General features: G+C 25.3%; 1 protein-coding gene across 4 annotated transcripts in view; it reads right to left on the reverse strand.

The window, feature by feature from the left end:
• The window catches only part of LOC100209333 (signal-induced proliferation-associated 1-like protein 1), a 74,263-nt gene that overhangs the window by 39,767 nt on the left and 7,017 nt on the right, over window positions 1-27,479 (reverse strand). For 2 of the 4 annotated variants that reach the window (XM_065799020.1, XM_065799021.1), the window contains exons 2-6: window positions 26,056-26,174; window positions 21,254-22,300; window positions 21,008-21,165; window positions 20,749-20,901; window positions 10,286-10,321 (exon numbers count right to left, since the gene is read on the reverse strand). In XM_065799020.1, coding sequence (XP_065655092.1) covers window positions 10,286-10,321; window positions 20,749-20,901; window positions 21,008-21,165; window positions 21,254-22,300; window positions 26,056-26,131 — 1,470 coding nt within the window. In that variant the 5' untranslated portion in view covers window positions 26,132-26,174. The remainder of the gene's footprint in view (window positions 1-10,285; window positions 10,322-20,748; window positions 20,902-21,007; window positions 21,166-21,253; window positions 22,301-26,055; window positions 26,175-27,479) is intronic. The other 2 variants (XM_065799023.1, XM_065799022.1) reach the window with 1 other exon arrangement.

The following is a 27,479-nucleotide window of genomic DNA, read 5'->3' on the forward strand; positions in this document are numbered from 1 at the left end:
GCATCCCTAATACAAATACATACAATACATACATAAAATACATACAAATACATACATACAATGTATATAAATACATACAATACATACATAAAATACATACATACATACATATAAATACATACAAATACATACAAATAAATACAAAATACAAAATAATAACCACTATCAAATATAAAAATAATTTTTTAGGTGTAATTATGTGTCATGCACATAAACTGGCAAACTGCATCATGTAATAAAATATAATATCTAAACATGTTCATGAAATTAAACATTTTCATTGAAACTTTATTGAAATATATTTATGAAATTAAAAATATTAATTAAAAGTTTCATGAAAAATTAAACTTTTTACTATGACCTATATTATATACATATACATACTATGTACATATAATAAAACTTTTGGGGCATTCATTGTGGTTTTTTTTATTGTACTACGTGCGGTAGTATGCGGTGTAGTGGTAGAGCGCTTGCTTCATAAGCGAGAGGTTCTGATTTCAATTCCCACCATGTCCCTGGTAGTACCGGGCTCAACTTGTTTCTCCAAGCAGCGGCCTTGTTCGTCAAGGTTCTTGTTTTGGAGTTATAGAGTTGAGAGTGGGTTATAACCACAAGTAGCTTACTCATCTGTAGTAGCCTTCTCAGCCTTGGGGAAGTAAACTACAAAAAAATAAAAAAATAAAAAAAAAAAGTACAATAAAAAAACCTCACAATGAATGCCCCATCATATAGAATGGTGAGGCGTTCATTGGGGTTTTTATTTAACAGGACTGATGATGACATAGTGGGGGGTTCTGGCTTTAAATCTTATATATACATACACACACACATATATATATATACATATATATATATATATATATATATATATATATATATATATATATATATATATATATATATATATATATATATATATATATATATATATATATATATATAAATATATATAAATATATATATATAAATATTTATTTGATATGATTTTATAATATGTATTTGTTTAAATTTATGCATATGATATAATTATAATGACATAATTTTCACATGGTTGTAATTTGAGTGTAAAATACTTCAATTGCTTCAAGAGTTTGTTTTAAAATCTAAATCTGCGCAGTATTTTCTGGATTTTATTGTTTTAGTTTTTTAATATTGCAAGAACCATAAACTAAAAAGTTTTGTTTATGCAGAAATAGTCCTATGTAGAAATAGTTTATTGGTTGCATTTTAGACAGTTTTAACCACATATGTACTTGAGATTTCATTTTTACTGATTTTATTACTGGAAAAATATAAAAGTTTCTTTTTAGATTATAATGTTGCATGTTTAACTCTCGATTTTAATATTTTCAGATTAGTAAAAAATGTCAGTGAAATCTTGTATGGAAAGAGTTTTAAATGAAGATTGTGATAAAATGTCATATTGTTGAATGGTAGGAAGAATAAGACCAAAAGATACTAATATTGAAGTTTTAATTCAAAGGATAGGATCCACTTTTGAACCAAATAAGGAGATATATTTTCATCATGAAAAAGCCTATTTCTAGATATGAAGCACTTCAAAAATACTGTTGTGATCCATTTAAAGTCCACATTTGAAAAAATTACAGAAGTTAGTCAAGATAAAACTGGTGAAGAAGATTTTAGTTGTTCAGACCTGGATAAAACAGTTCTTAATAAAAGTGTGTCTTTATTGAAAATATCTCCACTCAAAAATGTAAGAAGGCGCGACAAATTAAGATATGGAAAGCAAAAAGCTCAAAAATTTGCAACAAGCATGACAAACCTAGTAGCGTCAGCATTGGATATAGACCCAGAAGAATCAGAAAAAGAGCAAAAATATAGAAACTGTAATGATTTAGACAAACTGTTATATCTAATAAAAAATAAAATGAAAATAACTTTAAAGGAAGAAACTAACTCCTGACAGTTGGTCAATTGAAAAAACTTGCAAAACTTTTTTTCTGTATGTAAAAGTAATGTAAAAATTCATAAACAAAAACGTTTAATATTAGTTCGATTAAAGAAACGTTATCTTGAGTTTAAAAAGTTATACCCTACACACAAAGTTGGATTGAGCAAGTTCTGTGAAATAAGGCTGAAGTGGTGCATCACAGTTGACAGTAGTGGAATTTACTCAGTTTGCGTATATTCTTATCATCAAAATGCCAAGTTGATGTGTGCTGCTTTACCTTAGGGCCAATTAATATATTACAAAAATTTGATAAAAGTGAAATATGTTTGTAATAAAGATACTCGAAGCTGCATGTTTCATCTATGTTCCAACTGCCCCAGTAAAGTAAATTTGAAGACTTACTTGGAAAATGTGTCTGAAAATAATAATTTTGATTTTGACGACCAGATCACATACAAACAATGGGTGTCAACTGACCGAACTGCACTTGTCACAGTCCAAATGAGTATTATTGAGTTTATTGAAACTTTAAGTGAAACTTAGTATGATCTTTGTCACCACCAGTTTATCAAAGAAGCACAATCCTCCTACTTATCAGAGGCAAAAAAAACAGATCAACACACTTGTCTTATTCTTATGGATGTGATGGAATAGGAGGAACTACAAAAAGAGAAGCAGCAAAAGCGAGTTTACAAGCATCAAAAGCAAGCGAGAAAAAACATTAAAGATGTTAACATATTTTACATTTTAAGTGATGATATCAATAACCATAAAACTTATTTTAACCTAAAGAAACGATATGAAGAGATAAGCATAGTCCCAGGCACAAGAAGCTATCACAGTTTTGGACCAGGTGGAGAGAAATTATTTTTACGGAGAATCTCTAGCGATACTGTCTATGATACCCATTTACTGAATAATATTAACTTGGCAAAAAAAAGATCCTTCAAACTTTCAATCTGGTAAATACATTGCATGTTTTTATGATGATGAATGGTACATAGGGCTTGTGCTTGAGATTTGTAATGAAAACCAAGATATTAATGTAAAATTCATGCATAGAAACAAATTAAATTTAAAATGAACTAGTGATGCACAATCAAGTCAGTGGTGGGTTCCATTTGACAAAGTAATATGTCAAATAAGTGCTCCATCCATCAAGGGTAGAAGGGTACTTGCACTATTAGGTCTTTTAAACTAAAAAAGCAATGCACTCAAAATGCTAAAATTATGTCATAAGATAGAGTGTAGGTCTTTGAATCTTTTTTGGTGTCTATATAGAACCTCGCCAGTTAAAAGTTACATAATTTATTTTAACTGTCTACACTACTTTCTATGCCTACAAAGTGAATGCAATTTATGGTATTTTTTTAAAAAGTGATATTTTAACAGGCTGCAGAAAAAATTAAAATTATGTGCTAAAATAACTTTTAACACATAATTTTAATTTTTTCTGCAAGTGGTTACTCTAAGTACACAAAAGTAACAAAAAATTGGCACATTTTGTCTGTTGGTATTGAACTGTAGCACATTTAAGTTTCCAAATTTTTTTTATAATATTGTGTTATTTAGCAACTTTAAGGTAAAAGAACTCAAAAATTGTTTAAAATAAGTCAAAAACACCTCCAAAAATAGATAATTTGGATGAAAAACTATTACCATAAAAAATTTCAGATGATCACCTTTTTTTATTTACAAAGTTATGCTCTGTCAAAAATTAAAAAAACCTACTGTAAGCTCTAGATACTCAAATTTTGCTGATTTGGGTCTGTATTGATTCAATTATAACTTTTAAACGGTTTGGTCAATCAAGTTGAAATTTTCAGGATTGTGTTTTTTTCACAAAAGCTGTGGGTGGTCAAAATTTTAAGTAAATTTGAGATGGTACCCTGATAAATTTTGAATACTTTTCAATCTTACTGTACTTATAGCAATATTTATAGCCAAATTTTTATTATAGTATATTAATTTTAGTATATATCTATAATAATTATTTTAGTATATATAAAATTTTATATCTATAATAATTATAGCAATATGCACAGCAAAAAAATAATAAAAAAGTTTTTTAAATGTTAAAATAAAATTCATTTTTGCAGTTTTATTATTCCATACACTGCCTGCAAACTCAACATAGGCTAAAGATGTTTACACTTACAGACATTTGTATGCAACGCTATACAAATGGCAGAACTAAGAAGATCTTAGACCATTAAAAACTATAGACTATAAAATGCTAAGGGATCATCCATAAATTATGCAACGCTAAATTTATTTTAAAAATAAAGAGATCTTAACTTCTTTAAGGTGGCAATTTTCATTAAAACTTGAGCTATTTTTATATTTTTATTTAACTTACGACTCAGCGAGGGAAAACTTTGATCTTTTGTTTTATCCTGTAGTGAAATTTAGCGTTGTGTAACTTATGAATGATCCCTAACCTAAAAGTTAAGCCAAAAAATAACGGTATATAATACTATTTTGATGGTTATCTAAATTCTGTCGATGTTGTGCACTCGATTTAGAATGTTTAATGGGGGCGTGGTAAAATAGCTGTAAAACTTTAAATTTCCTTATTATATCAATATTAAATAATTTCACTTTTAATCATTTTTAAAAATAATAAATTTAATAAAATGGTTTAATTTAAATTTAAAGTTTTCAATTATGTCCTTATTAAAAACATACTTTTTAAACCTGTACTGTTTTAAAAAAAGTAAAGGTTCCCGCATGGCAAGTTCAAATCATCAGCTTGCTTTTTTTTTCAATTTTTGTTATTTAAAATGCAAAACAAAACAACTTTATAGTTCTGTTGATTTTATATTTTATATATAAATATGTTGTTTTCCTTGCACGAACTCAACTTAGTTGTAAAACTAAAACAACATAAGTCTCTCAATCAATTATAGCTTTTTTAAAATTTCTTTTGTTTGTTAAAGTGTATAATATCATTACATATGTTTGTATATAATCTCTATAAAACTTCACAATTATTTTATATTTTAAAAAATCTAAAAAATTAAATAAAAAGTTGCTAGTGGTAGAACTCGAACAATGGCTTTTTTGATTCAAAGCTCTGCGCATTAACCACTCGGTCACGCTAACTTACGAAATTTTAAAACTATATAACAAAATTTTTTAACAGAAATAAATGCTATAGATTAAAATTAAGGAGAGTTTGACACAGTGCAGTTTTCGAGTGAAAGTGCAAAACTTGATATATGATTAAGTATGGTTTAGCATTACATAATTTGAAGTTTATGTATGTTAGATACATACACATTCGTTCACACTTTTTTATAAAACAAGTGCTGCGACTCTTTCTCGCTATTACCTCAGTTGCATTGGCTGCCAAGATTTCTGTGTCAAACATGCTTGAAAGGGCACTACAACTACTACTATTAAGTTCAGCATTATATATATATATATATATATATATATATATATATATATATATATATATATATATATATATATATATATATATATATATATATATATATATATATATATACACATACATACATATATACATATATATATATATATACACATACATACATATATACATATATACATATATACATATATGTATGTATGTATGTATATATATATATATATATATATATATATATATATATATATATATATATATATATATATATATATATATATATATATATATATATATATAGCCATTGCATATATATATATATATCTACTATAGCATATATATGTAAGCATTTGCTCACTTTTTTGCTTATCTTGATCGATACGACTTTTTTAGAACGCATTAGCCTAATGTGAATTTGACGTCATAGAATTCTCTTTATTCTTTTATTTTTATTTTTATTTTTTATAATTACTATTTTTGCAAGTATTTACTATTAGGAAATGATTGTTTTCTTTACTTTTTTTATATTAAATAATTAAATTTAATATTTTATTTAAAAATTTTTTTCATTTAAACAAAATGATTTCCTCATCATTTGTCTAAATGAATTATTTTTTTAAAATGATTATTTCTTAAATAATCACTTTAAAAAATTTGCAACTTAAAAAGATTTTTTATTTAAAAAAAATTAGAAAGTTGCAAATAAAAAAATTTTGTTCATTTATCTACTTTATTTATTAAAAGCTTAATTTATGTTAATTTATCTACTTTATTTATTAAAAGCTTAATTTATGTTAATTTATCTACTTTATTTATTAAAAGCTTATTACTTTATTAGTGATTTTGTTGTGAAAGCAAAGATTATTTTTCTAAACACATTTTATCAAAATTTTATCGTTGTATATGTAATTTATTAAAATGAAATTGCTGCGCTCTACTTGCATTATAAAAGTAAGTTTAACTTGGGTTTGTGCAAATTTTTGAGCCTCGGAACACATTTATTTAATATTTAATTTTGAGTAAAAAAATTTTGAATTTTTTTCATTAGTAAATAGCGCTTAAATCTCACATAACTATCATATAAATTTTTTTACATAATCATTATTCAAAAGTTAATGTGGTTTTTTATAAAGTTAATTACTTCTTTTATCTTACCGCTTATAGAATAATTTAAAAGTTAAAAAATGATGAGAAGTCGCTTAATGGAAATTGCTCTATGTATGCTCTAGGCATACGTAATGAGTACATAAATTGCCAGCAGCTTAACGCTTTAAAACAAGGCCTGACATATAAATACATATATCAGGCCTTATTTTAAATAAAAAAACTGTTAGCTAATCATAAAACTATATTTTTATTTAATTTAATTTTATTTATTAACTTTTTTAACTACGTCAATAAAATAGAAATCGTAACTTATGTTACTCTAGCTTTTTTGGAAGTGAAAATGTTAAACAAAACTTAACAATGTTATCTTGTAACATAAACTTTGTTATCAATGTTATCTTGTAGCATAAACTTTGTTATCTATGTTATTTTGTAACATTGATATTAATTCTTGTAACATAAACTTTGTTATCAATCTTATTTTGGAACATAAACACTAAGGACTTTTTTAACTACCGCAATAAAATAAATTACCACAAGACCATATTCTAACTAAGAAAAACAAATCTAGAAGTGTTATTTTAAAATGTGCATATTGTAAAATGTCTATTTTGTTTATTATTATTATTTTTTTAATATTAAATAATTAAATTTAATATTACATTTTTAATTATCTTTTAACAAAAATTAATTTCTTTTTTTTCTCTACATTCTGTATAAAAGAATTAAAATCTTAATTTTTTTTCATTGCTACTTAAAATTGTGACTATGCAAATAATGATTTTTTACTTTTAAAAAGTATTTAACAAACAAAAAATATTACTTGTTGCAAAGAAAAAAAACTCAAGTTAATTACTTTACCAGCAATTTTTTGTGCGACAATGATTCAAGTTTTCAAGTACCATTTATTAAAAATATATACTAGTGTGCTTTCACTTGCTTTAAGGCAAAAAAGTTAAACATACACTTTTTTATTCAAAATTCTTTTTAAATTATAAGGAAATTTCTGTTTTCACTTTTTTCATATTGCACAATCTGTTTTATTATATAATTATATAAAGCTGATGGTGAGCTTTAATTCAGATAAAACCCTATTTTTTTTAGCCAATCGTTATCGCAATAATTTGGATCTCTCTATATTTATGAACGGTAATGTACTTGATGAGTCATTTACCCTTCATCTTTTAGGATTAACTCTTACTTCCAATCTTTCTTGGAAATCATATATCAAATCGATTGCAATATTAGCATCTGCTAAGGTTGCTTCTTTTTATTAAGCTCAACACTTTCTTACTCTGGATTCTATTCTTTATCTCTATAAATCTATAATCCGCCCTTTGATGGAATACTGTTGCCATATCTGGGGTGGATCTTCCAATAATGCACTTTCTCAAGTGCAAAAACGCATTGTAAACATAGTCGGACCTGATCTTGCAACCAATCTCCAACCATTATCACATCGTCGTAATGTTGCCTCTTTCTCTTTTCTACAAATACTATAATGAGCACTGCTCTAAAGAGCTAGCGTCTCTTGTGCCATCTACTAAAATTCATTCTTGTGTTACTCGTCATTTAATTAAGTCTCATTCTTGTACTGTGAATGTTCCTAAGTGCTCAAAAAATTCTTATTCATCTAGTTTTTTTCCCTCTGCATCAATTCTTTGGAATTTGCTTCCTTCACTTGCTTTCCTGAATCAAATGATGTCAATCATTATCTTGCTTATAAACTTCGTCTTTTCTCTTCCAGTAACTTCCAACTCTAATAGTGGCTGCTTGCAGCCTTGTTGGAAGCGAAAATATTAAAAAATAAAAAACAAATAAAAAAAAAAAAGCTGGATGTAACTATTATAAAATATTATTTTTCTAATTTATTATTTTTCGCAAAACAAAACTAAATATAAACAAAGACATTGCAAGAGTTATATTATTTCAAAAAAAAAAATAATAGAGTTATATCCATAAAAGAAGTTTTTTTTTTAATTATAAAAAAATAAACTCTTTATAAGATGTTTAAATTTTGTAATAATGATTTTTCATTTTTTTAATTAAATTAATCAAAACAAAACAAACAAACAAAAAACAAAAAAATATCGAAAGTGGCACTAATATAAAGTAAAATTTAACATGTAGGGGAAAGGCGCCTATGATAGCATAGCGCCTATGATGGCATACCAGTCATATTTCCATTAAAATTGGTTTTGGTAAAAAAATGATTAGACCTACATGACTATACTGACTTTACATTAGTTTTAGTGAAAAAACGTCCCTTGTGCACAAATATTGTTTTTATAATCAACAAAAATCGATTTTGGGATGTGCTGTTGTAGTTTTATTTCCTTCGTATATTTAAGATTGTGATTTTACTATTAACTGTGCAGAAATGAAATTTTCATGCATTTTATATTCAAGTTTTGTGCATTTAGTGGAATAGTTACTAAATTTTATCGTTTGAACAAAGCAGACACAGCTGTTTTAATGAAAATGATGACTTTTACCCATGATGGCATACTGACGAGTTGGGGATGTTGAAATATTGACGAGTTGGGAAAACCTTTTTTTTCTTTATAAGAAAAACTTTTTTTTAAGTCAAGTTAAAAGAAAGCGATGCTCCAACATTTTTTTTTGGTCAAAAAAATACGTAAAACGCAATATATCCTATGCGCATGCGCAAAAATTTTACAATGTTGGTGTGTTGCATGAAATGGTAAATTAGGATGGTTTCGAGTAATTTCTGACTTTTCTGAGGGAAGACTCTAAGGTTAAATGAAATCATTAAGTTACCCTCGATCCTAACTAGCCCCATCCTCCCCTATGCCATCATAGGAGCAGTGGTTGCCTATGATGACATACTTGTGCTTTTTTTTACAATAAGAATAACTTATAAAAAAAATAAAACTGATGAAAACTCCCAAGGTAATTATTGTTCTGGATGTAACAAGGAATGTATCCATATCAAAATTTTTATTATTGGTCTTCAGGATACTGAATAATGAAGCTTCAAAGTTAAGTATGCCATCATAGGCGCCTTTCCCCTACTATTTTTTTTATAAAACATTTATGTTTTATTTTTTAATTTTTTTTTAAAAATTCAGTAATTATTTTTGTTACAGTTTGTTATGAGAAATTGTCTTAATAAATATTCTTGCTCTTGCAAGATGATAAATAAAAGTTTTTTTAATGTTTTTTTTAATGATTTTTTGTATAACTTTTTTTTTCTTCTTTTGCTGAACATTTTTGATGGAAAAGTTAGAATCAAAATAAAACTTTTTTGTTTTTCTTAAACTTATTACATTTGTAAATAGCACGAATATCAAACGTAATTTTTATCATGTAACTTTTTTATGTAATCGTCATTAAAATTTAATAAGTGGTTTTTATAACATTAATTACTTCTTTTATCTTAACGTTTAAACGATATCTTTAGGCTTGCTTAATTATTTAGAAATTTCAAAAAGTGGCTTGACCGAAATGGCTTATTGCTTATGTTAATGGCTTAGTGTATATATAATTGGCGTGCCAGTTAACGCTTTAAAACAAGGCCTGATTTATATATATATATATATATATATATATATATATATATATATATATATATATATATATATATATATATATATACATATATATATATATATATATATATATATATATATATATATATATATATATATATATATATATATATATATATATACATACACACACACATATATATATATATATGCAATTTAAAGCCAGAACACCTCACTATGCCACCAGTCCTGTTGAATAAAAGACCCCACAACGAATGCCCCACCATCAATCACCATCACCAGTCATAGTAAATAAAATAATAACTAAAACATAAAATTTTAAGAAAAATTTACCTCTTGTTCATCAAGTTTTATTAAATGTTCATTTATCTAAAAAAAGATGATCAAAAAAAAGATTACACAATTTTTCAACAAAATCAGCTAATTTTTTAAATATATGTTCAAAATAAAAGAAAATGTTACTCAATTTATGACTAAAAGCTAAGTAAAACTTGGATTCAAAAGTAAAGCAGGACAAAAAAAATAAACTGTTAAAAATATAGCTAATAAAACCACTTTACTTTTTAGTAAAAATAATATTTTACTAGACCTACATACTCTAAGTGCCCTAAAATAATAATAATTATTATCATTATTATTACCTTATAATTATCCTTAGTTTCTTTAGCACCTCTTCACTCAATCACCCTTCTGTTTGGCATCTTTTCACTCAATCACCCTTTTGTTTAGCATCTTTTTACTCAATCACGTTTTTATTTGGTATCTTTTCACAAAATCACCCTTTTGTTTGGTATCTTTTCACTCAATCACCTTTTCATTTGGCACCTCTTCACTCAAGCATCTTTTTGTTTGGCATCTTTTCACTTAATCATCCTTTTGTTTTGCACTTCTTCACTCAATCACCCTTTCGTTTGGCACCTCTTAACCCAATCACTTTCACTTCAAACAAATATAAATAAATATTTTTGATTACTTTAAATTACTTTTTCTTTATACATCAGTCAATATTCTTGTTGTTGTAACTTTAATGCTTCTTTAGACTTTAACCACATATCTTAACTTTTTGATTTGTATTTTTTCTCTGACCCATGCATAGTATTTTTTTTTAATTAATCACCTCCCCAAGGCCAAGAGGGCCACTACAGTTGAAGAGGCTACTTTTTCTGGTTACAATGCTCTCTCAACTCTATAACTCTGAAACAGGAACCTTGATGAAAAAGGCCGCTGCGCGGAGAAACAAGTTGAGCGCGGTACTACCAGAGACGTGGTGGGGATCGAACTCGGAACTTCTCCCTTATGAGGCGAGCGTTCTATCACTACACCACTACCACGTTAGTTTCCCCTTGTTATCTTTTTGGTGGTGTCATGTTACTATCTTACTAAAACTATTATTTCTTCTTCTTAAATTCATTCATTCACTACTTAATACTACTATAAAGCTGACTAGAATTCGCAAATTTTTTAAAGATTTTCCTAAAAATTCTTTAGAATCTAACTACTGAAATAAAAATATATTAATATAGAATAATGGAATTAAGCATCAGTTTTTTGCACAATTTTTTGATAAAAAGATTTTTGTTCTTAGGTTTTCTTGTGAAAATGAAGAAATTAGAAATAAAAGCAAAAAAGAGAGCCATTTAAGAAATTTTAAGACTTAACTTAAAACCAATAAGGAATAAAAGCTTTCATGCCTGAATGCAGGAAATTATTAAAGATACTTCATTTATGTTTTTAAAATATAAAGAACTTGACTTATTCATTGATAGCATTAAACTCCTTAAGCAATAAGCTATGCATCCCTTCTAGTCAACCAAAAGTCATAACAAAAGGCTCATGTGACAATGCACACCAAAAGCACCAACATTTATATACAAGAATAAAATATACATAAATAATGCAACAATTATTTATATATTTAAATATAATATTCACATAGTGTAACTTTTATTTATATACTGGAATATAATATAAATTAATAATGTAATAACATGAGTTTTAATTCAAGATAAAATATTTATAGGACTTATTATTACTTATGCATCCCCCACCATAACCTAAACTTTTTTTATTGAACCCACCCATACTCATTTTGGCCCGACCAAATTTCAGCTCTGGTAGTTTACCTATGAAGCAAGTTTTAAGGCCCGAATATACTTTTTTTGCCTCCTTAATGTATGATATAACTTATTATTAGAAAAGAAACATAAACAGAAAATAGAGTTGTCTTTTTTCTAGAAAACAGTTGTCTTTTTTCTAGAAAACAGAGTTGTCTTTTTTGTAGAAAATAGAGAGTTGATTTTTTTTCTAGAAAGTAGAGAGGTCTTTTTTCTAGAAATAGAAAGTTGTATTTTTTCTAGAAAATAGAGTTTTTTTTCTTTCTAAAAAGTAGAAAGTTGTTTTTTTACCTGAAGTGTGAAGTCAACTAAGAACAATCATAAAATATTATGAACGTAAGAATTTTTATTATTTAAAAACTTTATGAGAAGAAAGGCTGATTAAGAAATAGAAAGATTAAAGCTCATGAAAACAATGATGGTTTGAGCATTTCTTCATTTTTTCAACGCAACGCAGGTTATGCAAATTATTTTTTTCTCATTTTTTGCACTGTAATTTTAATATTATTATTTTTACTATATATTTAAGAATTTTATTTATAAAAAAATATATATTTTTAAATATAAATATTTTAAATATATACATTAAAAAAATATATATTTACTTTATAAAAATATTCCTTAATCTTTTTACAGTTATGAATACAAATATAACTGTAACTTTTTTTTACTATTTTAAACAAGGTTATGAAGCACTTAAGTAAATAAAATCTTTTAATTTCATTCTTAGATTATGGTTACAAGTTTTTATTATTTTACTTTCTTTTCTTGGTTTTGTATTTTTATTTTATGAACTTAAATTATTTAGGGAGAGGTGCAATGAGTATATATATATATATATATATATATATATATATATATATATATATATATATATATATATATATATATATATATATATATATATATATATATATATATATATACACACATTGTTTTAGTCTAAATATGTATGTGTATATATATGTGTATATATATATATATATATATATATATATATATATATATATATATATATATATATATATATATATATATGTATATATATATATATATATATATGTATATATATATATATACACATACATACATATATACAATTCTGTATCAAAGTCTACATCAAAATAAAAAGGGTAACCCTTGTTCTTTAATACTTCAACGCATCTTGATAACATACTGTTAACATTATTTGACAGTTGAGGCATCCCAGACTTTTTGATTCACCACCATCCCCCCAACCCCATTTTAATGTTTTTTTTAACTCTAGAATATTTGTTTTATTTTCCTTAAACAAAGATTTAACAGACCCCACAGTATGTTTTGGGTCATTGTCATGAATAAAATTCCAAATAACAGCTAGCTTATCATCAGCATACAACTCCATGATATTTTGTAATGTATCTTTGTGTTTGTATTGATCTATATTCCATCAATACTGTGATATTGTTCTTCAATTTTAGCTATTATTTCATTAGTTGCATTTTCAGAAGTGGAAAAGAGAGATGTTGAATATTGCCATTATTATCTTTTTAAAACATCCTATTAATTTTTCTTGGAGTTGGCTTTCGAATTTTATTATCAGTGGTATTGTATTTTTCATAAGTAATTTTTAAATCCTCAAATTTTAATGATTTATTGGGGGAAATTAAAAATGTCAAGGATGCAAAATTTGGTGCAAATGTAGCAGCATATGGCCATACCAATCTCTGGATGAAATTTCAATTGCATTGGTTTACTGGGTAAGGATTTATGCAAGTTCAAGTTTATATTTTATTAGTTTTTTGCTACTTAGACCTCAAAACGTTACCAATTACTGTGAAATTTGATCACTATTTTCAAAATAAAGGTTACATGAGTGTTCTACTATGTAATATCAACAATTTTTTTATAATTTTTTATTGTTACATGCACCATTTTCACTCTTTAGAGAGTGTTTTGAATTGGTTTATGCATAGCATAAACATCTCAACATTTCCTAAAGTATAAACTACTGCAATAATGCAAAAAATAGTACAATATCTGGGAAAAAGAATACCAGTTGGTAAAACAAAAAGAAAAAAAAAATTTTCTGTTGGAAGAATTTTTATTGGCCCTTGAAACCCTCGTAAATACATTGACTTTTAAAATGAAGTGAAAAAATAACTATAATTTTTTACAATTATATTACCATCTTATAGCATCTGATTAAAATGAAGGATATAGTCTTTGACTTTTTTAAAATAAAAATTTATTCAAAATAGCTTAATATAATCTTTTAGTCAAATACTCTTTAACATTACACGCAATATTAAAACTCATAATTACTTACAGCAGTTAAAGATTAAAATGGTTAAAATGTTCATTATAAATCATAAGCTATGATTTTCTGCTGCCTAATCTAATAAATCAAATTATGGTAGCAGCTCTGAAAGATGCTTTAAAGAACCCTGACGGTCTAAGTAGCAAAAAACAAATAAAATAATAATTAAAACTGCCATAAATACTTAACCAGACAACCAATCTGGCTGAAATTTTATCCAGAGTTTGGTGCGGCCATATGCTACATTTGCACTAATTTTTACCAAATTATATAAAGTGGTTCTTATTTTACAGGTGTTTTTATTGTCACACTATAAAGTAAAAATTTCATATAATTTGAACATTCAAATTAAATTATTTTCCGCTGACAAAATTAAAAGATTTCAAAATTTGTATCACAAGGTACCTTGATGTGTACGCTATCACCCCCATAAAAGTGGCATTCTTGGGTCAGTAAGAATACCTTATAGCGCACAACAATTTCAGAAAAAGAAGGAAAAAAAACAAAAAATAATGAAACAAAAAAACAAACAAAAAAAACCGATTAAACCATTGCATTACAACAGGAAGATTTTAACTTAACTTATTCATAGTTTAAAATAACTTAAAAAAATTATCTTTTTAAAGATTTTTAGAAAGACCTTGAAAAATAATTTCAAATATTTAAATTTATTATAAAAACATATGCCTTCTAAAAAAAAATTTAAATATAAGATTTAATTTAAACAAAATGCGTTTATTTTAAACAATAATTATGATCAATTTTTAATTTATATAAAGCCTTCGCATAAAATAAAAACTTTAAAAAAGATCAACAATTAAAAGTTATTCATAACATAATAATCTTTTAAAATTGCATTTAAATTGTTAAAATATTAAAACAGCAGTGGCCAAATTGTAAAAAAAAAAAAATTATAAGCATGGTCAGTTACAGTGTGGATGCTGATCGCACACCATTCCTGTCCATGCCTGGTGTGTGAGTGTCTATATATATATATATATATATATATATATATATATATATATATATATATATATATATATATATACAAGCCTAGCGGAAGGCAAGTACAATGGGTGATTTTCACCCAGGTGCCAAGACTTTGAAGACGCCAAATTTTCATTGAATACTTATTTTTCTCCTGAGAATATAAAAATATATAAACTTATAAGAATAATTTTTATTTAACTAAGAGTAAACTTTTAGTTAAATATTACAAAAATAATACTAAAAAAAAAAAACTTTCTAAAATAAAAAAAATAATCAATAAAAATCAAAAATTATAGATTTATCAAAAAATCAATAAAAAAATGACTTAATATAACAAAATGAATGCAGTATTTACGATAAAGCACTAAAGTAACTTTCTGAAAAACTCCAAAACTTCAAAAAGAATTTTTTTTAGTCAATTCACCTCCTAAAGGCCGAGAAGGCCACTACAAACGAGAAGGGTACTTATTTGTGGTTATTTAGAAGAAAAAGATAAGAAAATAGAAAAGATGCAAAAGATTAGGAAGCTAAAATTTTCAATCTGGAAACAGAAAATAGTAAATTAAAACAGTAATTTTTTGATCCAGAAAAGAACAAAGTAAAAATAATCAACCACTTTTTAGTAGCCAATTATGTAAAATAAAGCCAGCAGAAATTGAAACTATATACTGCAAACAATGGTAAAAAAGTCAACAAATGTAAGTAAATTTAGCAACGAAATCATCAAAAATCACCTTGAAAAACACTAATAAAGAATTTGGAGTTTATAAGGTTAAACTAAAAGTTTTCAAATCTTGTTTAGTAGAGTGGACTAAACCATTATCGAAATATTTAAAAAATCACTTGAAAATTGTAATCTTCCCACAGTTTGGTTAAAAGCTATCGTATTATCTCTGTTTAAAAGTGGAAATAAACTCGATCCAACAAACTATCAACTGATTTCTTTAACATCAATATTGTGCAAACTAATGGAAAAAATAATGAGACAATATGATGCTTTATTTAATAAAAAACAAACTTAATTATTCCTCAGCAACACGAATTTGTAAACAATAAAAGTTGTATAACAAAATTACTTGCAACGCTTGAATTAATTTTCATAGATTTTGCAAAAGCTTTTGATTTAGTTGCACACCTACAACTTTTGGTGAAACAAGTAGCAATTGGAATCCCCATTACTATTTGTTATATTCATAAATGATTTATGTGTTAATCGAAAAAATGTTGTAAGGCTCTTTGCTGATGACACAAAAGTGATTTTAGTGATAAAGAATCAGAAGAAAATAAAAATCTTCAAAACGTTACAGAGGAACTAAGTAAGCGGTCAAATGAATGGTTAATTAAATTTAACGAAAATGAATGCATTTTAGTAAAAGTAATAGAAAACATGATTTAAACTAAATGATTTTACGCTATTAAAAACTCAATTCAGAAATTGATCTCATCACATAATATGTGATGTATTATCATCACAAATGACTTAAACTAGAGACCTAACATTAACAATGCAACAAATAAAGCATATAAACAAATTGGATTGAGTAAGTACTCTTTTAAATATTAAAATAAAACATCAAAAAATTTTTTATATAAAACATTAGTACCTTATCTTGAATATGGTGCAGTAATATGGAACCTTTTTAGAAAAGACAAAATTAATAAAATCAAAAAAACAACATAAGGGTCAAATCATTATATTTCAATGAATGGCCTGTGGGTCACAATCTCTGATTTTCCTGATTTTTACAAATTGTTATGTGCATTATGTAGATAGGTTAAATTTGAAATTTCAGACTTCCAAGTTCAATGGCTCAGAAATTATAGCATTAGAAACATGACGAGGTGGCCCCCTTTAACTTACAAATGGTCGAAACAGACTAATTTAGAACTATATAACTTACATTACAGTAAAAAAGGCTACCTTATTGTGGTTACAACCCTTTCTCAACTCTAAAACTCTGAAACACAAACCTTTATAACTAAGGCTGCTCTGCGGAGAAACATTTTATTCTTATTTTTTTATTTTTTTCAATTCAAATTTGAAGTTCAATTAAAACTTAAGTTACTTCCTCCCATTCTCCAGCCTTATTTTTCCTATTTCTCATTGACATTTTTAATTATAAAAAAATATTACTTTTAAATCTAAAAAAAAGACAGGTTTAATGTGAAATATTTTTTTCTATTACAGTTTTAAATTATGCTTAAAAGTCTTTTTCAAAATAATTTAAAAAATTCTTGTTATAAATTATTAATTAACATTAAAAAAAATATATTTTAACTAAAGTTACAGTAGAAAATTATACTAATTTCCATTTTCATTAAACAAATTTGCCCAAAAAAACAACCTAAATTTACCCAATAAAACCCAAAAAAACCCCACTGGGCCTGGTTTTTGCCAACCCTGCACAAAATACAATAAATTCAAGTTCAATCAGCTAATTAATTAAGAACAAATCATGTGCACATGCATTTTCCCGCAATTGCAAAGTGCAACTTAACCAATCATTGACATAGTCTAGAAGCATTGTTTTTAAAAAGTACTATTTAACTTTTAAACTGGATAACATTTTTTCAAAAAATTTGTATTCAAATACATTTAAAACTTTAAATTTGTTGTATCAAGGCAACAAACTCCTTTTTTCATCCACCTTTGAAGTGTCAAGCGCTGGGCATCTGTATATATATATATATATATATATATATATATATATATATATATATATATATATATATATATATATATATATATATATATATATATATATATATATATATATATGTATATATATATAATATGCAGGCTTGGACAGGAATGGCATGCGATTTTGTGTAAATTAAAATTTTGTAAAAGGCGCGTTAATTTGTAAACAAACCAATAAAAAAATTTTTAATGGTTGATTTTAAAATCAAAGCGTGCTTTTACGGATTATCAGTAGCATTTTAGAAATGCTAAACATTTTTTATAAAGTACATATTTGTATAAGTTCCTAAGGCTTTTAATATTATTTGAATATCACTTTAATTTTTCTAGATACTTTTCTACTTCAATTAAAATTTGGGATTACATATGTTGTTTAAGCAAAGAATGAATTATAAAAGTTATAAGTGCGTTATAAAAGTAATAACACTGTTATAGTGATATTACTTTTATAATAGTTATAGTTTAATGATAATGTTGTAATGATAATTTTACATTGTTTGAACAAAGATTGAATTATAAAAGTTATAAGTGCATTATAAAATTGATAACAGTATTATAGTGTTAACAGTATTATAGTATTATAGTATAACAGTATTATAGTGTTATTACTTTCATAATGCAGTTAGTGACTAGAGTGTTATTACTTTTGTTATATCATTAGATTTTTCCCTTGAATTGAGAACTTATTTATTGCTTTTAAAGTATTGTAATTATATAGATCTTAATTGTTAGAGAAGCCTAAAAACTATTGATTTTTAAAAGTATTTTAAGGTACCTCATCGTAGTTAAATTTATTTGTAAACCACACTAAAAATCATTTAAACTAATATAACAAAAGTTATTGAATCTAATTTTGGTATTTGAAAAGATTATATTTTCATATAATTTATTTCTTAAAACAATCTTGTACTTAAGATAACCTTTTGTTTGTTTATTACAATTTATTTATTTATTTTAATTTTTAGGTATTTTTAATGTAGTATTTTTAATAAAGATTATAAACAATTTATAGATAGATTTTATCAGTTACCAATAAGATATTTCTAAACATAATTTAAGTTAATAATTGTATTATGTCAAAAGAACTTAACACGATATCAAATTAATGAGAAAAATTTTTTTAAATATATTTGTGAAAAGAACTTTTAATTTGTTTTCGCATATTATAATCATATGATGAAGAGGCTTGTGTTTTTCGAAATGAATTAGTTAGCAGATGATAAGAAAAAGTTTTAATAAAATTGTTATACTATTTTACATTCCTTTGAAACTAAATTTTGGATTCAACATTTTACTATATCACGTTCCTTCAAAACTAAATTTAAATTTTTAAAATCATATTTAATTTTTATTCAATTTAATTAAAAAATATTTTTATAAAACGATTTTTTTTGTTTTAAATTTACTGTTGCATTTGAATGCTTTTTTTTATGACCTAGCATTTTGTAAATAAGCAATATATTAAAAGTATATTATTTTAATTAATTTTGTAAAGTGTATTAAGTAATTAATTTTGTAAATAAAAAATTAAAAATATATTAAATTATATTAAAATATAATTTAAGTATTTTAGAATAAAAAAATTTTTGCCTAACAAAAAACTACTGGACGCATACGTAAAATGTGAGCTGTAATGCTTCTTAACAAGGTCGGTCACAGTTTTTTTTGACAAATTTAGTTCTATCTCTAAATCCTTATATAAAATTTGTAAAAAAAAAATAAATAGTATTTTCGTATTTTATGTAAACAAAAATTAAATAAGAAAATTGAAGAAAATAAGAAAAATTAAATAAGAAAAATCTGTATTTTCTATTATTAATTAGACTAAGCAAATTGTACAAGCATTTAAACACTCGCACAATTTTCTTATGTTCTAACTAATATTAGAGAACGTGGAAAACAAAGTTTGGCACTTTTCGAAATATAGTTTCATTATTATTTTATATAGTTTTCTTTTTATAAAATTATTAAATTCCAAAAAAAAATTGCAGACAGGACACATGCTAGTACATTTTTTGACAATTGATGCTTATTAAATAGTTCAAAGAGAATTGAAGAGGGTTCTAGAAACACTCTCATAAGACTATGACAGGAATGTTGTCTAGACTATAAGCCTTAGAAGAGTTTTATTGAGAATTGATTTTAGCAACAGAAGCTGGAGTGATTTGGATGTCTAACAATGGGTTAACCTGTTTAACTGGCATGAAGAGTTTAGCCAAAAGATTTAGGAGTCGAATTAAAAGAACAGTTGTTTGCAAAAAGTTTAGTCTTATCCATCTGAGAATTAATATCAGACCCATTAATTGGAGCTAAAATGTTCAACATACATTTGTTAATGACACTGTTGAAGATTTTCTAAAAGTCTTTCCAACTTTCGAGAGTAGATGCAAGATTTAGTAAACTAGAAATAATGAAGATTAGCATCAGAGAGAAGATTTTTACATTTGTTATGTGCAACAATAAAAAGGCATTTATTTTCAAGGGTTGTTTTTAAGGGTTGTTCTTGTGAAAAAGAGAAAAAAAACTATTCCGATTAGCTGCACAAGAAGGTGAAAACATGGAGTAGAATAAGGCTAGAAATAAAAACTAACAAAAAAGAATGAAAGTTTCCTATACTATTATTATAACACTTCACAAAGTCTTTAAAAAAACATTCAATATAACATTCATTTAAGTAACAAAAATTACATACCTTTACATCTGGTAATGAATAACGAAGACAAGATATTTGTATTTCAGGAAAACAATACTCCAATATATCTTTTAATGGCAGAGGGCGACTTGAATTGTGGCGAGACGATGATGGTATGGAATTCTCAAGAACAGATATTCTTAAGGCTTGTAACTAAATACCGAAGTCAATATTTTTAGTACAATTTTTAGAGTTAAAAAACATTATAACAATAAAAACAGTTAAATATACATATATAATAATAATAACAAAAAAATACATCGCTTGTCCTTAATATAATTCTATATTGATATTTGTTTTTTGTATTTTTTTCACTGCCAACATCATGACCTAAAACCATCTGTGTCAGCAACTCACGAACTATTGATATTGCAATAGGTCCATAATTCTTATCTATTCCAAAGAGATTGGTATGCTCTACAAATAATAAAGTTAGTTTTTCTAATTATTAATATTTTTTCTTTAATTTAGCAATACTCAGAACAACTACTAAAAGAAAAAGTACCTTGTTCACTAAAAAATTCTCTGTAGTACATAGCTCCACGATCAATATGTTCAAACTCAAATATTTGTGGCTCTGAAACATTGGGTTCATCCCAAGTAAAAAAACTGGAATCATCCTTTAATTCTTCCAAAAGTATGTCATTGCTAGAGTATAACAATTCACGCTTGCGAAAATTTCGCTTTTTGTCATAATTAGAACTAAATTTATCAAACACAAGGTTACGATTAAACATGGATATTAGTTTTGTTACATCTTTTATATTACGAACATCTTTGATACTACCAAGATCTTTGATATGATCATCAGAGTTGGCTTTGTTGATAGGATGTGAAATCTCATTACGAAAGAAAGGACAATTAAGTAATAAATCATTTCCATTATTATCCCCATCATCTAGTACTGATTCAACACGCTCAACTGTTTTTCCGAATTCAGTGACACTTTGATCACTTTTTATACTTCCTTGGTTATTGCGAGCAGAAGCTGCTGAGGCTCCAGTCAATTTTTTTATGTAAGCACCTCCTTCTTCAAAAGATGAAACAACTTCAAGTTTAAAAAACAAACTTTGGACATCAAAATATGCAAAGTTTTTATTACTCTTTCGGTTATCATTTCCAGAATATGCAGACATTCCTAAGGACTGCAAAATACTGAACCGAGCATCATCAGCTGTCATCTTATTTTTTTTTTGACGAATAGATAACTTTCGTTTTGAACTCTTCCTTTCAAGTTGAACTGGTTCAACAACATAACCAGGAGTTTTGTAATTCAAGTCTTGATTTGATGTTTGTGATGGAAGAGACTTTTGAGCTCCATTAACCATCTTAGCTTGAAATCCTTTAATTAAGTTATGAACAGAAGTAGGTGCTGCAGCACTCGAGTCTGTTTCATCAAAATTTTGAGAACCTCCACGACTAGAACTAGCCCCGATGGAACTGGTATCTTTAATGTTTGAACTTGCCACATTTTTTCCTTTCATAGAACCAGTGCTACAACGGATGTCATCATTTCTAGAAAAACCAGGTGATGCAGCTCGATCTGGAGAACCTAAATAATTGCATTTTTCAAATTACTTGAATAAAGACACATAAAACTAAAATTTAAAATTTAAATTAACACTATACACATAGTATTTATTTACATGCAGCACATATCTTTGCAGAAACCAAATTTTATTACTTTAGCAAAAAATTTAAAGCTATTGAATGCTAAAATTTGAACCTAATGCAAAACTTACTTACATGCAACCCTCGGAATTAGAAAAAATGAGGTCGACAATTTATTTCCGACCTCAAACTGTGCTTTGCTAATAATAGAGACAAAGCGGTTACCATAAACATAGAAAAAAGTCAGTGATTTTTTGCAGACCTCAATTCTTTAAATTCAGGTCGGCATTGCCAAATGCTGACCCTAATTCCGAGGACTGTGTATTCCATTATCCTTGGGCAAGTCAGCTTAATAATATTCTTAATTTTTTTCTTTCTTAAATGTTCATAAATACTAACAAAAATAACAACAACAATAAAACAGCAAATTCAACGAAAACTAAAAGATCTTTAATAACTAATAAATTATTAAGAAAATTTAAATTTTTCAAATACAAAAAAAGTTATCAGATGTCTTGATTTGACTATAATTAAAAGTCTAAATAACAACATCTCATTGCGTAATCAATTTTTTTGTTTGTAGATAGTGAGGAAAAAAATTTCTAAAACTACTACTATCATTTAAAGCTGTTTTACATTTCATTAAGGTCATAAAGGTGTAAAAAAAAATGATTGTGACCACTCTAAGTGCTTTATATAATAATTTTTAAAATACTTGCAAATTTTTAACTTCTTTTTTACTTTTGAATAATGTTAAGCTTAATTATTTTTTGTTATCAACTAATAAAATGATTGAATTTTGCACATTTATGATTATAGAAAAATAACTAAATATTGAATTTTTAGATACAAATAGGAAAAACAAAAAACAAAAAACAACAATACTTTATACTATGTTTATATCAGTTAGAAGACCTTTGTCTCTACTTTAATATGTGATATATTTCAAAACATGTTTATTTTCAGCTTCTATTGGTATGTAGCTTACCAGTTTTAGAACAGTTATAAAACAGGATAGTTAGATAAGGATACAGTATAACTTCTGAAATCAAAATTCTCAAAATAAAAATTTACAAAAATTCTAAAAAACTTTATAGAAAATGTCTGCTTATGGCACAATAACAAAAACTAAATCGAAAGATTGAATTGAAACAACAAAGAACAAAAACTAGAGTTTAGAGCAAGACAAATGATAAATGTTTTTCTTATATATGTGGAGCTGTATAACATATGATATGTTGTAAGAGTTGGTATATATAGAGCAAAAGATATTTTAAAGTTATAGTCTATTTAACAAAAGAAAAGTTAAATATTAAAGAAAATCTTTCATTTTTAAAAAATAAAAGAAACAAAAAATAAAGAATACAGGAAGAAAATGATTACAGATTACAGGTTGTGAATTATTATTTAAAAAAAAAAAAAAAAGTTCACAACCAGAGTTAAAGAAAAATCATTTATCATATTTATGGTTAAGTAGTTAAACATATCAAAGAGGATATGCAGCAGAAAATATAATATAACTGCTATTTCTGTTAAAAGTCAAATACTGGGATGATCTTCCTCTAGAAGTTGTGCAAAGTAACATTTAAAAAGCAACTAATCAGGTTTTAGTAATACGAAATCTGTTGGAGTACTTTGAAAAAAAAAAAAAAAAAAACTTATTAATATGTAAACATCAACATCACAAACTGCACAAAATCACCAACTTGTACACTAGTGTGTACTAAAGCTATAACAGAGATTAAAAGCAAAGGCATAACACACTATGACCAAGCTTTACGAAACAATTAGAAGACTTTTTGTCTTGTATTTCTGCTGCTGCTGATTCTAATTAGAGGTTTATAAAATTTTTTTTTGAGATTTTATTCAAATTTTATGAAAAATCTTTTGCTTCAAAATACATCTTGTATTTTAAAGCAAAAGGTTTTATGTGAATAACTTTTCAATGATATGACTACAAGCATCTTGTAAAATGACTATGCCAAAATATTGAGTGTTGGAAGGTAGGTAAATTTTTTTTTGATATTGATGATATTAAAATAAAGAGCTGATACTTTCTTCCACAATGATGGCAATCTATGTAATCTCAAGCCTTGTTTTAAAGCATAAACTGGCATTCCATTTACATACGCGCTAAGCCATATAACATAATCAGTAAGCCAGTTCACGTTAGCCATTTTTATCATTTTTTAAATATTTAAACAAGTCTAAAGAAATCATTTAAGCAGTAAGATAAAAGAAGCAATTAAAGTTATAAAAACCACTTATAAAGTTTGAATGATGATTACATAAAAAAGTTTGCATGACAATTAAATTTGATATTCTCACTATTTACAAATGTAATAACTTAAGAAAAAACAAAGGAATCTTTTTTTATTAATCTTTCCAAAATGTTCAGGAAAAGAAAAAATGATGTTATAGGCATATATTATATTAATAAAAAAAATTGTAAAATAAACATAGTAAAAAGTTTTCTATTTATCACATTGCAAGAGCAACAATATTTATTTAGACAAAACAATAACAAAAATATTTCTCAAAACAATAACAAAAATAATTAACCAATATATAAAAAAAAAAAAAAAAAAGAAAAAAAAAATTAGCTAAAAATAGTTAAATTCTATTTTATATTAGTGCCACTTTTAATGTTTTAAATTTTGTTTGTTTTGTTATAATGATTGATTTTATCAAAAAAGAAAACTTCTTTTAAAAAAAGTAGATTTTTTTCTCTCATTTATTTTCCCTCCTTTTCTATTTTTTACAAAGAATTAAGTTTCTTGTAAACATGTTATAACTTATAACACTGCATCAAAAAATATTCATAAAGTGTACCTTAAACCTTTTCATCTTAAGGCAAATAAAAGCGCAATGGTATATATTTTTTAATAAATGATACTTAGAAACTTTAATCTTTGTCACAAAAAAAAAAAGCATAACTTTTTTTCATAAAATTTGAACAAAATAAACATTCCACAATATGTACATTTAAAAAATGACACTTCTAGATTTTCTTTTCTGTATTAGTAAAATAAACTTGTCTTGTGGTAATTTATTTTATTGTCGCAGTTTAAAAAAGTTAATGTCCTTAAATAATAAAAAAATAAAGATAACTTTATGACATCAAAATCACAACAAGCTAATGGGCTAAGCCGTTTTTATTTAAAACAAGGCACATAATTTAGATAAATGTCTCGAGAATGTAAATTATATTGGTGTTTGTCAGGATTAGTTTTTCAGGACTATAAAGGGAGAGGGGAGGCTTCCAATCAAATAATTGGCTTTAAACAACACTCGAAAACTGATTTTTCCAGTCAAACAACAACATATTCCTTAGATCTTTATGCAGTCATAGTAAACTTTACAAATCTTTCAAGAAAAAACGAGGAGAATGGTATACATGATATTGTAACCTAAATGAGTTGATAAAAAAGTTGTTTTTTGTAGATAACTTGATATTACATAATTTGATTTTAATTCCTAAATATAGAATGCTAACTATTGTACATTGTTTGTTGCATTTAATAATAAAACTTTTTATTTTTAAATGCATGAATATACAATACTGGTTTCAGACATAAAACTAATATGATTTTGATATGTCAAAAGTTTATATAATAATCTTTTTTTATTAAATTGCATAAAAATCATAAATTATCATAAATAACACAGCTTTTTTAAAATTATATTTTTGGTAACCTTTTGAAGAGTTGTTAATCTTTGATGTAAATGTCAGGTTCTGTGGAGGAAGAAGCAGCTGTTCAGTTTGTGGCATTACAATGTACAACTATGTCATTTCAAATATGTCACTACCTAATCTAAATATAAATAGTTATGTTTATTAATGTTTACAATGGTTTAAAACAAAATATTTAATCCCACAAAAATAATTATAAATAATAATAACAACAACAATAATAACAACAACAACAACAACAACAACAATAGTAATCTTATAAAAATTCTTATAAAAATAATAAGAATGATTAGTTATTATTGTTTCCCTATTTATTTCCTTGAAAAAATGTCAAGATTCAAGTTGACATTTATAAAATTAAAGTGAAGAAAATATTAGCACCATGCCAATCTTAATGTATATAAATATATTTATGTTTGTGTGTGTGTGTGTGTGTGTGTGTCTATATATATATATATATATATATATATATATATATATATATATATATATATATATATATATATGTATATATGTATATATGTATATATGTATATATGTATATATGTATATATGTATATATGTATATATGTATATATGTATATATGTATATATGTATATATGTATATATGTATATATGTATATATGTATATATATATATCTATATATATATATATATATATATATATATATATATATATATATATATATATATGTATATATATATATATATATATATATATATATATATATATATATATATATATATATATATATATATATATATATATATATATATATATATATATATATATATATTATATTCAACTTGTTTCTCCGCGCAACAGCCTTGTTCTTCAAGGTCCTTGTTTTGAAGTTATAGAGTTGAGAGAGGGTTATAACCACAATTAAGTAGCCTCCTCACCTGTAGTGGCCTTCTCAGCCTTGGAGAGGTGAAATAACAAATATATATATATATATATATATATATATATATATATATACACACACTATATATATATAGAAATAATAAAGTACAACTAAGTTTCGAAAATTTTTCTTATAAAAATTATTTTGAGGGGAAGGTAAAGACCTTTAAATATCAGACATATCCCAAATATAATTAAAAAAATGTTCCACCTGGGTCTCAAAAGACAAAAACTATAAAAAATTTCAAATTTATTATTTTTTAAAAATTGCACAAAAAAAAAATACCCCTGAGCATGTTAATAGGTTATTTGAAACTTGGAATTAGTTTAATATATAAAAAATATTCAGGGAGAAAAGCATTTTCCAAAAGTAATTTAGTGCTAACCTAATGTACACCCTCAGTCAATGTATATACTAGTATTGCAATGTTATTAGAATAGTTATGTCCTTGTATTGTTACTAGCATTGTAATGTTGCTGTAATGGTAATATGGTAATATACTGTCACAAAAATGTTA

The sequence above is a fragment of the Hydra vulgaris genome, chromosome 06, assembly GCF_038396675.1.
Source record: "Hydra vulgaris chromosome 06, alternate assembly HydraT2T_AEP".
In the NCBI taxonomy this organism is placed as follows: domain Eukaryota; kingdom Metazoa; phylum Cnidaria; class Hydrozoa; order Anthoathecata; family Hydridae; genus Hydra; species Hydra vulgaris.